The 18,681-nt window shown below is 38.9% G+C and overlaps 1 protein-coding gene across 4 annotated transcripts in view; it reads left to right on the top strand.

The window, feature by feature from the left end:
• The window catches only part of CTTNBP2NL (CTTNBP2 N-terminal like), a 214,578-nt gene that overhangs the window by 183,757 nt on the left and 12,140 nt on the right, over window positions 1-18,681 (top strand). For 3 of the 4 annotated variants that reach the window (XM_073320254.1, XM_073320257.2, XM_073320256.1), the window contains one exon: window positions 4,949-5,056. In XM_073320254.1, the coding sequence (XP_073176355.1) occupies window positions 4,949-5,056 (108 nt within the window). Of the gene's footprint in view, window positions 1-4,249; window positions 4,393-4,948; window positions 5,057-18,681 lie in introns of all 4 variants that reach the window. The other variant, XM_073320255.1, reaches the window with a different exon arrangement.

The following is an 18,681-nucleotide window of genomic DNA, read 5'->3' as shown; positions in this document are numbered from 1 at the left end:
CTGCTCTGGTCCCAACCTGTAAAATTAATTCTAGATAGTGATGGGAGTTGCTTTTTGGATGTTATGATTCTGTTCTCTGCTTCCGTTTATAAATGGCACTACACATTTTCTTTCTTCCCTGTGCAAAATAGCTATTATAACTAGGCAGCTATTTCATAGACTAGAAGTGACATAATTGTCAACCAAACAATTCCAGGCATGAGAGAGGTGTCTTGTTTCTGGTCTTGCACAACTATCTCTCTAGAAAAGTATATTGATCAGTTTACAATTCTCCAGCAATTGTCTACTTACAGAATAGTCGTTAAGAATGCAATGTCTTATTGAAATGGGAATCTAATCAAGTTCATACAAATATGAGTCTCCTAAACTGGAAAAGCAGTAGAAATTTTAAGTGTAGATAATGAGATAAAATTGAGTACAAGAGGCTGCATGGCTGGTGGTTGAAGCAGAAGACTGGGAATGTGGATTTCTGGGTTGTCTTTCTGATTCTGCCACTGTTTGAGGGATGTTGGGAAAACACTTGATGCCTCTTCTGTAAAATGGAGGTGATGCATACCTCACACATGAGCTGAGGCTTTCTATGAGCAAGATTCACTGGGCTCCTTTGATGACTATAGAAAGGGAAAATATTAATTATATTATGATAAAATACACTAGATCACTAATGAACTTATTTGCTTTTTTTTAAAAAAAACGTTTTAAAAAAATTAGATCAGTTTTTAGGTTTCTACTGATTCTTCTGTCAAAGGCATTTCTTTTCCAGGCTTGGCAGACCCTACAATATTCCAGATTCTGGCTTCATGGCCAGCCAGCCTATACAGCAGAAGGAATGGTACATGTTGGAAGCCTGTCCTAGGGTTGGGGGAACATCCAGGTTCCTGTGCAAAAGTTTATAGTTAAATTTTAAACTCCATGAACTCTCTTATACTAAAGAAAGAATACATTAAATGATTTAGTCTCTGCAAAATATCATGCAAAGAAACCTGGATGTATTACGGACGTTCAGACCATAGAGAAAGAACATGTCTACAAGTGGTTCCTGTGTCTGATTTATAGGGTGGAGTATGCCTCAGACAATAGCACCTGAATATGACCTCCCAGCAAAGTCTATCTGAAGCAATTGGAATAAATGTGGTTGAAAACTGTCTTGTATTTTTGAAGCCACTTAATGCAAGATGACAATGCCAAGTAACACTAAGCTTAGAAAGAGACTAGGGAATAAGTATGTCTCCTAACATGTGCCAAACTTAGTCTCAAGAATGTGCTCAAATGTCTGAAAATGGGCATATAAGCAGTCTAATTTCATTGGGAATCCACAGACGTTACTGGTTAAGGATTAAAACTGCATGGGAACAGATTAGTTTTTGTAAAGGTATATTCAAAATGATTTGAGTAATTTCCTGACGATAACTTGGTCTGTAACTTGTTTGGAAGTAGTTTTCTCTTTTTCAATATTTGAATTTTGGGATGTTTGTTTGGATGCACAGCTCAAGTGGATGGTATGTTGTTACTTGAGTGTGTGAGAATAACGTTAATTTCAAATTTGCTTCCTTCAAATGTTGGTTCAAAATCTACTGTTTTGGTGATCATCCCTGCAAAGTAATTTAATTTCTTCGAATACTTGTGGAAAACAAATATGCAGAGGAATGAACTCAAAGCATATTTGTTTAAATATTCAAACAGATATTTAGAGAAAAATTGTACTAGTCTCCCAGCTCTAGTGGTAATGAAGATAGAGCAAATATATTGTTCATTGAAGAAATCCGTTTTTCAGTACTACAACCAATCCTCTGATTCCCCCCCCCCCCCCCTTGTCCTGAATATAGCTGGGTTTTTTTACTTAAAGGCATTGGTTGGGATACAGCTTTTTTTTTTTTCTAAAATGCTGTAATATGCTATACACTGCATGTGCTGACTTTAAAACTCTGTTTTGAAATGAAAATGCCAAAATAATTCAGGTGTTTCATCTTAAAAAAGCTGGGCCAAATTAAATTCTTCTTAAATGTCCTCCCTTGTTTAAAGAAGTCTTCCCTTTACCCTTCTGGCAAGTCTCAACAATTCTTATAAAACTCTAATTAAAACTTTGAATGTGGGGACTGTGTTCCAGAACCCATGGATGTTCAATGTATTTGCCGGTTCAGAAAGCCCTCTTCCGAAATAACGAACATTTGCAGCAGAGATCAAAGCATCTAAAGCCAAACTGCGACTGTAAAATGTTCTGAATCTGATTATTATCTCAGTGCTTTTAGTTCTGCAAAGATGACCCAGAGTAGAAAGAATTTTTGTCTGTGAACAGTAGTGGCCTCAACTTTTGCCCTTCAGGGGAATTATTCTCCTGAAAAGAAATGTGTTCTTCTTTAGTTTCCTTATTGTTTGTATTTGCTTGCTCTTCAAGAAAAAAGGCTGCTTTAAATCCAGTTGTCTTCCCTTTGCTGTAAGAGTGGCATTAAATATAAACTTCAAATTTTAATCACTTATCAGCTTTGAAAATGTTTGACTATTTTTCATTTGCGTTTTAACATCAGTGTAGTATCTGGAAGCAAATAATCCTGGGCAGTTCACCAACTTGCATGAACAAAGCGGGAAGATGGGATTTTGTTGAGAATTTCCAGGCACTTATTTGGCAGTTTCAAGACTTCTCCTATAGCTGTAATTTTTGTTTGTTTGTTTTTGTTTTGTTTTTTTAGGAACAGGTCATGCCTCCTTTTTTTTTTTTTAAATAAACATAAAACGTGTTTCAGTGAGTCAAACAAAAGTGGGTTTGTTAATACACAGCAGTAGAGTTCATATTGATTTGTTTACTCATAACTAAATTAAGAGGTGGTCTCTAACTCAGTCACTGTCCAGTGTAGAAATGGAACTCAATATCTTGTTGGAATTGCCTAGAAGTATTCACAGCTTTTAAGTAGGGTAGCAACTTGTCAGAAGGGAATTCCCTCCCTGTAGGAGGGAATTTAAACTTTCTACTGCATCATGCTGCTGCTACTTGGAGAACCACTTACTTCCTCCTCTGTCTTGAAGGCCCCAACTTATGGCTGGCTGGTCTTGTTGGAAATCATGAAACCAGACATTTAGAGGTTTACCAAACTGTTTATTATACAGTCACACTTCTTTCCCTCAGACAGTAAATTCATTTATCCGCAGTACTGAACACATGCTATGTTGACAGCTCTTTAATGACTAGTTACATTGCATTTTAACAACCACAGTACCATAAACAGCCGTAGCTATGCTTTCATTTAAGAAGACTCTCTAGACATGCCAATGTAAGTCTACCCAGAAAATCCCTATAAAAAAGCTGTACTGCTCTGCTGAAACTTTGCTGCTTTAATACTTCACACTGGACTTTGAGTGAAACAAGAATATTAATTCCTACATGGAGTGCCCTCTGATTAATGCTGAGGGGAGGAATAGATCATTACTTTAAATTCCTCTTAAAGTGTATAGAGGATACTTTAAGGTTGTTACTCTTCTGGGTGAGCAAGACAATGTTCCTTTTCCAGCAGCTGGAAAACTTCATCTGCATAAATAATCCATATTTGTTTGCAATGCTGTAGCTTTGTTGGCCCCAGCATATTAGGGAGACAAGGTGGGTGAGGTAATATCTTTTATTGGACCAACTTCTGCTGGTGAAGGACACAAGCTTTCAAGCTACACAGAGCTCTTCTTCTGGTCAGAAGAGCTCTGTATAGCTTGAAAGCTTGTCTCTATTATCAACAGAAGTTGGTCCATAAAAAGGTATTACCTCACCCACTTTGTGTCTGCTTAAACAAGACTGAACATGGCTTTATTTGCTTAGCTCTACACAAGACAATTATGCAAAGTAGTAGTGACTTTAGAGTAATAGGTTTCACTGGATTCCATTCTGCTGCACATATCTAAACAAAGATTACAAATTAATCGTCCAGTGGGTAAATCCATCTTTTGCTAGCACAGTTGAGCACCATATTCGTTCATGCCTCCCATGACATTTTTGACTTTTAGCAAGTGTTAAGAGTGGCAAAAGATTGTGCTGAATTAGACACATGTAGCTGCTGGTGTTGCCTTACAGTGAAGGATATGTGCAAGAATGTGTTGTAATTTTAGGACTTTTCACAGCCTATACATGTTGGATGCAGAGTATTTTAGGCTTCCACTATAGAGACACAGACTTGTTAAAACATATGAAGTGACTATTGTTGCTCTTAATTAAAATCCAGTATCCAGAATATTGGATCTGCATTCTAATGTGTATCACTTAAAATTGTAGTTCACAAGCTGCTATGGTCTGAAGAAATTCCAGAGAGAGAACAGAAACCAGAGTTCTGCGTGTGTGTATGTTTCTGTGGCATTAACCTTGTGGAGTGACTTGAGTCTGTGCCCCAGGAGATGTCATTAGGGGTGGCTCAAAAGGTACAATGTAGGTTTGAAATGCTAATTTATAAACTTAATATTTATCTTATGGTAGATGGATCAATTTGGACTGCAAAGGTATTTTTCTTAAGCAGCCATTTTTAACCTACAAGTTATATGCCTGAAGTATGGGTCCATGATTAAGTCCTTAGTGGGACATTTGCAGCTATATGGTTCAGATTCACAATCCATAGTAGCATGATTTTTAAAAAAATCACTTCTCCCTCCTATTAATTTTGGCTGCTGCTCAGTGAATATTGTGCATTAGCACTTATTTTCTGCCCACACCATCTGGGTATGCATATGCTTGTGAACCCCTGGGAAAAGGTGAAAAATCAATCTTCTGCAACTAGTTATGGAGGTCATAAAGAAAACACTGGTGTGTATGTTTTCTCCTTTGTTTGACAATACAGCTTGCAATTTGAAAAACTAAAAGGTCTGAAGTTTCCAAGTTCAATGAAGGTTGTGCATTCCTGGGTCTTAGAATATCACAGTTGGTTTTGTTCACAGCAACATCTAGTGAATTAATTCTTTTCTAATTACTTTTGTTTTTCAGGTATTCAGAATGAATCTGGAAAAGCTCAGCAAACCAGAACTACTGACACTATTTAGTATTCTTGAAGGAGAACTAGAAGCAAGAGATCTTGTCATAGACGCCTTAAAGGTATGTTATAAGTAAGTTAATTGGGTCAGAAATGCTACCATGTTCCTGTAGGTTCTGCCAAAGGCCTGTATCGCAACGTGGGGTTTAGCAGCAATGATTTATTACTTTTTAAAAATTCAGACTGGATTTCAGTGGCATGTGTTAGTGCTGTATATTGATCTGTATCTTGGAATTCATTATCAAAAAGTTGGCTGCAAAAGCAAGCAGTTCACTGTTTAAGTGCAGAGAGCATTTTAAATGTCAGTACTTCCTTTTTGATAACAAAACTGCTCCTGATTCTTAATCAGGAAGAATTAAAAGGGTTAGTTTTAAACTTCTTTAATTAAATGTGTCATATGTTCCTGTTTCTTCATTAAGAAAACTCTTCAGAGCAGCAGAGAAGATCAGCTCTCAAAATCTCTCTGGCAAGGGTGACTATTCTGCTGCTTCCTAAGAAGCAGATGCCAGTTCCACGCTAAGAATAACATAGCCCCAATGGGATAGTAAGGCTGCATCTACAGTTCAGGCGGGGGTTGTGATTCCTTTGCTTGTTTACACACATTCGCACTGGTTCTCATCAAGTTAGCGGGAGTATAAATAGCAGTTTGCCCATGGTAGCACTGCTAGTGGACGCAGAGGCACAGCTGCTGCTAGCATTGCTAACGTAGCTATAGTGCATTTATGTCCACGCTAGTTCTCTCCAAGAGCTCACAGTGTAGACATAGCCCGCATGGTGTTCTTGTACCCTCCTTTCATGTAATATGTGTATTAAGTTGCTAGAAAAGAAAGAGAGCACCAGAGCCTTCGCTGCCTGTGTGAACGATGCACAGAGCTGTTTTGTTGGAGCTGGGCAGCGTGGTTGAGAAATGTGTAGCTGATGTTGGGGCTTGCATCCACACTGACTAGCTGAAACTCAACTCTGACAAGTTGGAATTAATGCTCCTGGAGAGAGGCAGGCCACCAGATGAAATTGCAAAACTGCATCTGCCCCTTCGGTGGGGTAATTGATTCATCTCTTGTTACTCTGTCACGGACTGAAGTCCTGTTATCTCTCTAGAAGCATCTGGATGGCCTATACCGGTAGTAGTGTTTTCTCCATCTGCAATTGGCTAGAAAATTGCATCCCTTTCTTTCAGATGCAGGACCTTGTCATCCTTATCTATGCCTTTATCCCCTTGTAGTTTGTCAGCTGCAATGTACTCGACATGTGTTGAGGAAACCATACCTTAAGACCAGTCAAACTTCAGCTGGCCCTTGTAGGGATCACATTATGTCTGTTCTTCATTATTTGCACTGGTTTTCTGTTTGTCTCTGGGCAGTGATTGAAGGTGCTGATTTTGACATGTTGTTTACCCGATATAACTGAAATTTCCTTTCTCTGTGTATCAGGGGAGCTACAATTATCCAAGGCATTCGGGTTTAAATGAGAGAGTGCAGAGAACAGTGTGTTCTTGATGAGGTGTTCTTAGCTGTGGCGCTGACTCCTCCATTTTATCTAGCAATCTTGATCTGTTGTTCTTCAGGGAATGTTTTCAAATGCAGCTCTTCACTAAGGTGCCTTCTGAGAGGGAATATTAAATGGGAGAGTGGGTGTGTGGGAATAATGAGGCAAAAGTATTGTGGGGAAAAAATTAGAGAAGTTTTGTGAGGGTTGACTATCTGGTAACTTGTGTACAGTGACACAGAATTTATAGCTAGGTTCGTAATTCCTGTCCTGGGTCATGCTAAAATTCCAATTACAGTCATTTTGCATGGTCTGTACTTTGTATGTATGTATCTTGTAGCTAGTGCAAGTGGTTTATCTCTTTCTGGCTGGGTGGCAAAGATTAACCACATCTATCTCAAATCTAAAGGTGGGATAGATAGTCATGTGGGCCTGCTGTCTGAACACAATTTTATTGCAAAATGCTGTATGTGTAAAAAGCTTGACTCCGTTGACTTGTATGTGTAAAAAGCTGCTCTGGGTTGCTTCTCCGCATGCTGTGTGTTCTATGGTAACTGCAAAATTCCATGCAACAGTTCTGACATTGACTCTTGGTGTTCATAGAAGGATTAGGGTTGGAAGAGACCTCAGGAGGTCATCTAGTCCAACCCCCTGCACAAAGCAGGACCAATCCCAACTAAATCATCCTAGCCAGGTCTTTGTCATGCTGGACCTTAAAAAGCCTCTAAGGATGGAGATTCCACCACCTCCCAAGGTAACCCATTCCAGTACTTCACCACCCTCTTAGTGAAATAGTTTTCTCCGGTATCCAATCTAGAGCTCCCCAGCATTCTATTCACTTTATAGTCTATTCATCCAATCCATACTTTTTTAACTTGCTGGCAAGAATACTGTGGGAGACCGTATCAAAAACTTTGCTAAACTCAAGATATATCACGTTCATCGCTTTCCCCATATCCACAGAGCTAGTTATCTCATCATAGAAGGCAGTCGGGTTGGTCAGGCATGACTTGCCCTTGGTGAATCCATGTTGACTGTTCCTGATCGCCTTGCTCTCCTCCAAGTTCTTCAAAGTGGATTCCTTGAGGATCTGCTCCATGATTTTTCCAGGGACGGAGGTGAGGCTGACCAGTCTGTAGTTTCCTGGATTCTCCTTCTTCCCTTTTTTTTAAAAGATGGGCACTATATTTGCTGTTTTCGAGTCATCTGGGACCTCCCCCGATCGACACGAATTTTCAAAGATAATGTGATATGTTGTAGTCTCACAATGTCCGTGTTCTGTTCTCCCTTTGTTAACTTCCACCCTTTTATGCTGCTTCCCCATTTCTTTTCCCTTTTATTTTTCATCGTATGGGCTTGTATATGTTTATATGTATTTTTAAGGAACTAACCACTATAATGTCTAGATACCATTATTAAAAGTCTGTATAGTATTATAGTCACACAATAGTTCTCTTGCATCACACATTAGGAGGAGGTTTACAGTGGATACCAATGGGACAGTCCTGCAGCCTAACATGGACTCTGCATGTTTGCTGGCAAATAAAAGCAGGTTCCATGTGTAGTACCTTGAAAGCTTTACCTTCAGTTCCTCTGCATTTGATCCATTCTAAAACATCCAAAACTAAATGACAAAGCCAACTAACTGTAGCTCTGTCCGCTTTTGAAGGTTACCAATATGCTTCAAAGAGAGAACCCCATGAATGGTTGGTTTTACAGCCTATTCTTGCTATGCTGTGCATTATAACGTCTTCTGTTTCTATTGGTAACAGATGTTTAGGTAGTTATTACACATGTTTTCATAAAAGATTGCTTTTGTTGCACTAGTCTAGTTTTATTTACTGCAAGCAGCTTTTGTCTTGTGTAAAGCTCTTCCCCCAAATAGGGAGAACACCCAGAGAAACCACAGCTATAATTAAGAAAGCATTTTGATAAGAAAGTGCCGGATGCTATCAAGTATAAGTGTTGTGTTTAGTCTGCACATGTTGTGTTTAGGTAAGTGTTATCTTTCCAGGCTTCAGCACTGGGCAGCATGAATGAAGTGAGAGGAAGCTAGCAACGTTGCAGTCCACTCTGTATTCCATTAGATGACTGGAAATTGGATTTAAATTTGTATACAAAAGAAAGCTGCCTATTCGACTCCATTCACCGGATCCTTTGGTTTGAAATAAGATCTGGCTTGGTTTAAGATTTGGGATCTGCCTTGTATGTCAGGCCATCACCTCATTAGTTTTGCACAACCTGATCTTGCTGTCAGTGATGATTATTCTGTAGCTGACACATCATGGTTTTTGTCTTCATTATTTTTTCTCCTCCTCAGTTGTGCAGGTGTAAATCTCTGGGATTGTTTGGAGGAGTTTTCCCATGTACAAAAAGATCACTCTCTCTTTGTGAGGGAACTTCCACTTCAACACCCATTTTATTCCCTGGGGGATTTAATTTTTCACAAAGATACTGTGACCTGAAGCAGTTACCAAGTGTAGAAAATTCTCCTTAAACTCCCTGTTCGGGGCGGCCATCTTATTCAAGCCATCTGGCTAAAGATATTTGAAGAGGGAAAACACCAAGGAAGGAGAGAAGTAATTGTTTGGGGTAGTACAAGGGGGTATACCTTGGTGTAATAGGAGAATTCAGGTTTCCCTCCCCCCACAATGCAACGAAAATGCTAAGTTTCTACTCAGCTTTTGAGCCCTGTGTACCTGTGGTGGTGTAGCCAAGAGAATAGTGCTATTTGGAAAGACCTTTTCAGAAATACACGCAGCAAACAGTATGTTAAGGTGAAAGGATAAACTAAGTAATGCATATTGTGAAATCTCATGGCTCCAGTGGCTAAAAAATTGAGCAAACATTAGCTTTCTGCGTTTGAGATATGGTGGGAAAAGGCTTTTTATTATTCGATGAAATGTGCTTTATCTGTTCAATAATTTTGAAGTTAGAGAAACTGGAACATTAGAAAGGAGGAAATGGAACTGGCAGGTAATTGAAGTAAATCGTAAAATGTGACTGTGTTCAATATTAAAGGTTACTTCAAGTTGGGTTGTCATTACTTGTAATGTTATTTCAGATATCTCAAAACTGGAATGGCAGGTTGCTTGCCTTCCTACAGTGCTGACTTAGCTAGCCTTCTTTCAGATGCCCTTCTAGCCTCAATCCAATTCAGAGCAGACAAAAATACTGTGTGCTGAAAAAACCTTGTATCTTAAGGCCTTTATTGAACTTTCTTCTTGCATCCAGACAGTGTCTTGTTTTTTCAGGACACCCGTTACTCTCTCACAGGCTTTGTGTAATGGTCTACAAACACACTTAGTTTGTACTTTAGTGTAGATCTGCATTCCTGCAATTTTTTTGATAGGGTGCAAGGGAGAGGCTGACCCAAAGTAAGATGGCTTCAATGTATGTACATTGAAATAATGGCATGAGCAACAATAATTAAAATGGAGATTTAACCAGCAGTGAAGTGTTTGTGACCAATTCATACAGCATAAAAACAACCAAAAAAGAATTTCACAAGTACATTTGAATAATTAACAAATTAGATGAAATTATGGTCTGCTCATGGCGATCACCTAAATTAAAGTGGCTAAGTAATCAAATTAATTACTCTCCTAGCTCTAGTAAAGGATCAATTGTAATGTGATTCACAGCCTCCTACCTTCCCCCCTCCTCAAAATAAAAGTAATAGAGAAAACTGAAGTTAGTGGAAAAAGAGAAGTAAAAACTTTGCTTCAAAAGTAGTTCTCACTGTGATTCCCCCAGAGTACTACCCATTTGGCCTACAGAGTGGCAGAGAGAACTTGTATCTTCATTTCCTCTACAGAGCAGTCTAAAATACATGTGTAACAAACCATAAGGTCAGAAATCAGGATTGTTTTAATATTTAGGTAAGGTATAACTTAATAAACAATAGTATTTTTCTACAATATTTACATTATGTAAATACATGTTAACATCTAGCAAAAAATCCTGAAGCTTGCTCAAATCATGTGATGGTTATTCAGCAAGATGAGGAGGATTGCATTAAACTAGCACATGGTAGGATGTACAAGTTCTACATCTGATTCAATAAACTCTTGAAATCTCTGGAGTTATATGGCATAATAATTTTTTATTTATATTGCAACAAGGAGCACGCACCAGAGGATGTTTATGTGCCTTCTGTTAAAATATCACTGCAGTCCTCTAAGGGGTAACAAAAATGATGCACCCAGGCAGACTAAGTAAAAAAATTAAAAGCTGCCCCTTTGTACGGAAAGAATACACAAACACACCTGTATACATTGCAGCCACTAAAAAAGCCTTCCTTCCCTGTCACTCTGACCATATCATGCCCTTTTTTGTTTCTTTGTATTGGCTCCCTGTTTCTCACCCTATCAGATTCAAGCTCCTTGCCCTAAGAACATAAGAACGTCCATACTGGGTCAGGCCAAAGGTCCATCTAGCCCAGTATCCTGTCTTCTGACAGTGGCCAATGCCAGGTGCCCCAGAGGGAATGAACAGAACAGGTAATGATCAAGTGACCCATCCCCTGTCACCCGTTCCCAGCTTCTGGCAAACAGAGGCTAGTGACACCATCCCTGCCCATCCTGACTAATAGCCATTGATGGACATATCCTCCAGTTTATCTAGTTCTTTTTTGAACCCTGTTATAGTCTTGGCCTTCACAACATCCTCTGGCAAGGAGTTCCACAGGTTGACTCTGCATTGTGTGAAAAAATACTTGCTTTTGTTTGCTTTAAACCTGCTGCCTATTAATTTCATTTGGTGACCCCTAGTTCTTGTGTTTATGAGTAAGACTAAATAAAACTTCCTTATTTACTTTCTCCACACCAGTCATTATTTTATAAACCTGTATCATATCTTCCCCCCCTTAGTCGTCTCTTTTCCAAGCTGAAAAGTCCAAGTCTTATTAATCTCTCCTTATATGGCAGCCATTCCATACCCCTAATCATTTTTGTTGCCCTTTTCTGAATCTTTTCCAATTCCAAAATATCTTTTTGAGGTCTCTTTCTCGAGTGGTAACCGCTAATTTAGACTCCATCATTTTACATGTATAGTTGGGATTATGTTTTTCAATGTGCATTACTGTGCATTTATCAACATTGAATTTCATCTGCCATTTTGTTGCCCAGTCACCCAGTTTTGTGAGATCATTTTGTAGCTCTTCACATTCTGCTTGAGACTTAACTATCTTAAGTAGTTTTGTATCACCTGCAAATTTTGCCTCCTCATTGTTTATCCCTTTTTCCAGATCAGTTATTAATATGTTGAATAGAACTGGTCCCAGTACAAACCCCTGGGGGACACCACTGTTTACCTCTCTCCATTCTGAAAACTGATAATTTATTCCTACCCTTGGTTTCCTATCTTTTAACCAGTTACCAATCCATGAGAAGACCTTTCCTCTTATCCCATGACAGCTTTGCTTTGCTTAGCTTAAGAGCCTTTGGTGAGGGACCTTGTCAAAGGCTTTCTGAAAATCTGAGTACGCTATATCCATTGGATCCCCCTTGTCCACATGCTTGTTGACCCCTCAAAGAATTTTAGTAGATTGGTGAGGCATGATTTCCCTTTACAAAAAACATGTTGACTCGTCCCCAACAAATTATGTTAATCTGTGTGTCTAACTGAAGTCAGGCTTACCTGCCTGTAATTGCTGGGATCGCCTCTGGAGCCCTTTTTAAAAATTGGTGTCACATTAGCTATCCTCCAATCATTTGATACAGAAGCTGATTTAAATGATAGGTTACAAACCATAGTTAGTAGTTCTGCAATTTCACTTTTCAGTTCCTTCAGAACTCTTGGGTGAATAGCATATGGTCCTGGTGACTTATTACTGTTTATCAATTTGTTCCAAAAATCTAATGACACCTCAATCTAGGACAGTCCCTCAGATTTGTCACCTAAAAAGAATGGCTCAGGTTTGGGAATCTCCCTCACATCCTCAGCTGTGAAGACCGATGCAAAGAATTCATTTAGTTTCTCCTCAATGGCCTTATCTTGAAGTTCCTACTTACCTTTGTCCCTCTGCGCATCTCCCAAATGTGCTTTTGCACGTTCTTCCATCTTGCTCTCTACATGTGGGGAGTCTCACCGAACTAGTTCAAGAGGCTACCACCTTCCTTTTCTAAGGATCACTTTCTGCTAGAACTCTTGCAAGAAAACAGCCAGGACTAAATTGAATGCTGATTAGGATGAGATGATCCTATTTTAAATATATTCAAATGAGTCAGAACAGTCAATTTATGCATGCCAGTTAGGTGAGCTAGTGTGACTTTATTACTATCACTCTTGCCTTTGCTTTCGCCATCTGCCTCTTCCCTCCATATTATTCCTTAATCTCGCTTGTTGCATCTTGTTCCAAATTAGACTGTAATCTCTTGGTGGCAGGGACTCTGTCTTCCTATGTCTCACTATGGGACCCCGATCCTGACTTAATACAAATAATACAGCGATTTGAAGTTGACTCCAATCGGAACATATCAGTTAGAAAGGGCTAAACTAACAAATTATTTTTATCAATAGTATTCACTGAGGGCTTCAGTAAGACACTCACCCCCTTTCCCACTTGTGGCTGCACGCATCCCAGTTTCCAAGCTGTCCCCCTCCTATTCACTCTACAAACCGCTTCTCAAAAGTCCTTCTCAAAGTTAACCAATCCATCTCACCTTCATATCTTAATTTCATTTCCAGGACGCTCTGCTCCCTCTTCCACCTGATTATATTTAAAGCACACAACAAGGTTGCAGCTATTTTGGGGATGAGAAATGTTTAGAATCACTTGACACAATTTAAACATTAAGGGCCCATTTCTGTGGTCCTTACTTGTGCAAGACTGTCATGTAGAAAGGACTGCATGAGTGGGCCCCAAATTATCCTTCTCAGATCCAACAAATCATATGAGTGAAAGGAATCCATTAAAATAAACTAGATCAATCATTCTTGACATTTATAGAGTGCTTTGTTCCCTTTCTCTTTTTTGAGAACAGAATTCTCCATTCATTAAAACTGAAGTTTTGGTTGCTTTTAGATCAGAAAACAGGAAGCCGCTTTCAGGCTTGTTCTTGCTTGAGGCTGAAGCTCTTTCATAGCAGAGTAGAACCTGGCTAATTAGCATTAATGACTGGGAGACTCTGAATTACTGAATTTTGCAAGTGAACAAACAGATGAACAAACAATAAACAATAAAGTGAGGATAATGCATTCCAAAACAAACTGTTCAGTTGTCAATTGAGTTATAGTTTCTAGTTTTCTGTTCAGTACCATAAGGCCTCGCTACAGCAGCTACTAAATCTTTGAGAGAAGGGGCAAGACAACTGATATTGTTTCTTTTTTATGCCGATTATAAAGTGCTTGGATTTAGCAGGCTTCTGCTGTACTCTGTCCTCTTTAATTACAATATTTGATGCAGCTTTTTCTGTATATATTTAGGAAACTTTCACTTTCACTAATGTTTCAGTTAAGAAGTTGACCCTGCTCCCCAGTAAATCATGATAAAATGTGCTGCCCCCCACCTGTCCAGTAACTGGGCGACTTCTGCGCAACAAATACGATTAGGTGACTATTTTCTCCCCTCTGTGTTATTACTTGAATATATTTTTTGTGTGATAGTCTCAACTTCACATTCTGTTTTCATTAATATAGAGATGGCCAAAGTGAAGCTTGTGAGCCCCGTTCAGCCCATGAGGGCCCTCATCTTCAGTTCAGGGAGTCCAAGCCTACTGTGATCCATCTTGATCAATTGGAAGGCCAGGATCATGCTGGGATTTGTAGTCTCTAGGCTACACTTCAGTTTTACACACAAGAGAAGCTGTAGTCTGTTCCGTTTCATGTACATTTGGAGCATCCCTTAGGTTTCTTGCAAACTGCAACATAACCTGTATGTGAGCAAAGTCTGAGCTACCTTAACTTGCTGGCTTTTTCATTTAATATCGATAATGCTATTATGTTGGTTCAGTATTTACTGACTAGCCAAATACATCAATAGGTAAAAGCCTTGTTATTTTGGATCTGTCTTAAAATATCTACTAGTAACCACATTTTGGTCCAAATCATGTTCAGTATTTAGATACAGAGTTGCTGTGGGACTAATGATAGGGAGTTGATTCTTTATGGTATTTCTTCCTGGAAGCGTAGTGCAAAGTCAGTAATCCCCACCCCGATTACTGTGACCTCAGCTTATCTTTATTTTCTAACATCTGTCTCTGGGGAAAGAAGTAATAAGGAAGTTCAAGAATGCAGGGGAAGCTATTTAAAGAATATGCCATTCTCCATATCTAAAGGAGGAACTTCAGGACAGATTAAACTGCTGGGGAATTGTAGGTCCAGATTAATACAATGAAATTAAAACAGTTTAAAAAACTTATTCCTGTTTTCCCTAATGTGAAAATAACTAAAATCTAACTGCTATATATACATTCCCCTTTTTCTGTTCAAACAATAAAGGTTGTGTTGGAAATTCCCACTAATATATACCTTGTGGTTCAGTAAAGGAAGTTGAGGAGGGTTGAGAGGCCATGATGCAATGTTCTGTCTCAGCCAGATCTTCAGTAAAAAGAACATTAAGAAAGAAACCCGAAGGATATTGTGTGGGAAACATTCGGCCCTGAGTAGCCTGGAAATCCCCAGATAAAACAATAGAGTTTTCCTAGCAGAGTGGAGCCATCAGTTTGCTTATCTCCACACTAAACATCTCATAACTGTTCCAAATATTGCTTCTGCTCCATAAAACCAGAATGATCCTTTTTCAGAATAGACTAGCAGTGGTCAGTTACCCTACTTCAAACTGGACAAAGCCAGCCAGTTACCGCAGCACCCAGTGTGCGTCAACATCTTCATTAACAGAATCTGAGATATTATTTTTGAGTAGCTGTTAGTCTTCCAGTTAGCTGAATTTTGTTGTGCTACTTCAAATATTTTCTCCTCTTCTGCCTAGGAATCTTGTATTTCCTCTAAGAATAGTTGAATAGCTTGGACAGCCGACTAAGTTATTTTTTGAGTTTGCATATTGATTTAACATAAATATGCAAACCCCAGTAACAACTTCCACACTGAAAGGAGACAGTCACTGGGAAGTAAGTACATTATATTCAGTTGTCCAGGTGAATGGCTGTGCCCTTAAACTAGAAGACCAGATGGATTCAGTGGCCTAAGCCACCAGATAACTCTCAGCTTTGTCAGTTAATGCACATAGCCTGCATCACAGTTTCATTTCAGAGGGACTCGGTTGAAAATTTTCAGTGCAAGATTTATCTGTTCAGCCATGTCTCCAGTGGTGTCACCTGTGCAACAGACTGCAAGTAGTAGTAGTTAGAATAATCTCTCTACAGACTTTCTATTTGCTAGTGCATCCTTCTGAAACAATTGACATGTTTTGTAAACTCATAAATGTATTGTATATTTCTTGAGAGTGGGTGGGTGTTGTATCTTTCGAGGTATGGTATATTTAGTTATGGTTTTTGTGTTGTCTAGATATATATGGTTAAATATTTATGCTCAGCTGACTTGTATTTATTTGTATGAGGATAGTTAGATTTGAGAGAACTGTTGAAATGTAGCTTAGTTTCATTTGGTTATTTCAGTTCAGGAAAATCATTAATGGCTCACAAAGTAACAAGGAGGAACTTCTTGTTCTTTCCCACACAGGAAATAAACCACCCTAGCTTGATTCAACAAAGTGTACAATATGATGCCTGAAAGCAGGAGAAAAATGTGGCTTTGTGGATAGTTTCAGGCCTCACAAAAATCATATATAAAGAACACACCATGTGTGTGTGTTTTGGTTTTTGATTTTGGTTGTTTCCACATAAGTGGACTGGGTGTTAAGTTACACTGACAGAGGAGGGAGGGACCCTTCTTAATGCCTTATGGAGCCAGATCAAAACTTTCTGGAAAGCTTTTCCCGGAGAGAAATGAGCTAGGAGTAAATTTTTTCAGAAGTGCTGATAATATTAGAAGTGCTAATACCATTTTGAAGCTGGAATTTGTTTCTGTTGTGGTAGTGTGTAACCACTACAGGGTTGGATTCAATTTAAAAAGAGAAAACAGCTTGTCCATCAAAGCAACTGGGCCAGCTGGACTTACACTTTTTTTAATTTATTGAAAGGCTTTCCAGTCCTTGGATCATTTAAATGTTCCCACACAACTGTAGTTGGATTTGGTTTGCTCATGTTTTGTATTGCTTCAGAAACAATTGAGGATTTTTCCCCTTTATCTATTAAAAAAATCAATCCATTAGTTTTTTCCTGTGATTCATTTAAACCATTGGCAGCATATTTATCCAAAACAGCACTCCCTTTTCCTTCCTCTTCCTCACAGCAGTCTCTTAAGCTCTGATCATACATATTTGGATACAAAAAGTATATACACTTTTGAACGTTTATAAACAGAGTGGAGTATTTATTGTGTATATGTGGTGCGGGGGAGAAAGAGAGGGATGGTGGGGACAGGACATAATGCTATTGATTGCAGCTACAAGATAGAAAAGGAGTACTTGTGGCACCTTAGAGACTAACAAATTTATTTGAGCATAAGCTTTCGTGAGCTACAGCTCACTTATATTTGTTAGTCTTTAAGGTGCCACAAGTACTCCTTTTTCTTTGTGCGAATACAGACTAACATGGCTGCTACTCTGAAACTCATGGAAATGTTATCCATATTGAGTTTTGAAAGTCTCGCTCCCTTTGTTTTTAACCAACCCTAACTTTTCTACCTAAAATATGTCCTGAAAATAGTTATTCTGTGCCACTTACTAGTCATGTCTTACTTCTCTTTAGTAAGTGAAAGGGCTGAAACAATAGATTGTTAGGGTGATGTTTCATTCTGTATTCTGTGTAGGTATCTTGTTTTTCCCTATCCTCCAGCAGCTGTATGTCATTTAACAGGATCAACAGAGTCATTGCTGTGTGGAATGAGTGTTAAGAACTCTATTAATTCTGAAAAGGCTACCGTATTTAATTTGGTATGGCTTACTTATGTGTTTATGTTCATAAAGATACCCAGATGTGTGCATGCTTATGTATAAAATTATAAAACACACTAATACACAGAAGGCAGTGTTAGGCCTCATCTCTCAAGTGGCAAAGCCATATGTTATGCATGCTCTCCCTGAGTCTAGAAAACTGTAACAATCTTATTTTTATGTAGTGACTTCTCTTTGTGGATCCCACAGTTCTTTGCAAACGATGTACAGAACAGTACCAGTGAAATTCAATCACTTCTGGGATGGTGGACAGCAACCAACAAGCTCTCAACACACTGCAGAATCCTCTGGGGAGGGAAAATTTTGGCCAAGTGCACCGGGGCAGACCCTTACTCTTAAAATCGCTCATATGACTTTTTAACTATTTGCAAAAAACGGGCAAGATTTTTTTGTTTAAAGGTATGCTTAACAGCCCTATACCCAGGAAAATGCATGATACTCTACTAACCTTGGCAGGATGAAGGGCTGAGTTATCCCTGAGTCAGGATTAATACCTGTGGTTCTAGGGAGTCTAGATCAGTGTATCTCAACCTTTTTGATACCACGGACCAGCTTGCTGCCTTCCTAACCTGTGTCAGGACGATCTCAGGGATGGCACCAGTCCACGGACCAGTCCTTGAGAAACACTAGTCTAAATGTATCCAGTCTGAAACTGATACCCCTAAGGCATCTCCTCTGATTGGTATGTTTGCTACACTGAATGCCAGATTTGTGTTTTTAATCACTTACATCATAGCATTGTACCTTGAGATGGGAGCATTTGGGGTGAGATTTTCAAAAATGCTCAACATTGGCCTGTTTACTGTTGAAGTCAATGGTGAAACTCTCATGGGCTTCAGTCAGAGCAAAGTTAGGCCAAGGAGTGCTTTTGAAAAGCTCAGCTCTGGGTGTTCTTCCCTTACCACCATCACACACACCTTTTCTTTTATTCTGGAATTGAAACCATGTGCCTTTGATTCTAATTCTTAACAGAGGAGGAAGGTGTTTGTGTATATGTAACTTTTAATTTTTTTAATATTGTTCCTTGTGTGTTGTTTATTTTCTTCTGAACTTTTTTAGTAAATGTTCAAAGCAGTGGGAAGAGGCAACATTGTTTGACAGGTGCCCAACAAACACATTCTGTAGTGCAATGGTTGGTTCGAAATTTTACTTTTTATAGGATACCAAGTGTGCTGGGTTTTTTAATTCTTGTCTGTCATGGAAAGAAATGAGTGTTGGATGATT

The sequence above is a fragment of the Lepidochelys kempii genome, chromosome 21 (genome assembly GCF_965140285.1).
Source record: "Lepidochelys kempii isolate rLepKem1 chromosome 21, rLepKem1.hap1, whole genome shotgun sequence".
NCBI classification, from domain to species: Eukaryota; Metazoa; Chordata; order Testudines; family Cheloniidae; genus Lepidochelys; species Lepidochelys kempii.
The sequence above is the reverse complement of the archived record's forward strand: the minus strand, read 5'-3'. Positions and strand labels throughout refer to the sequence as shown.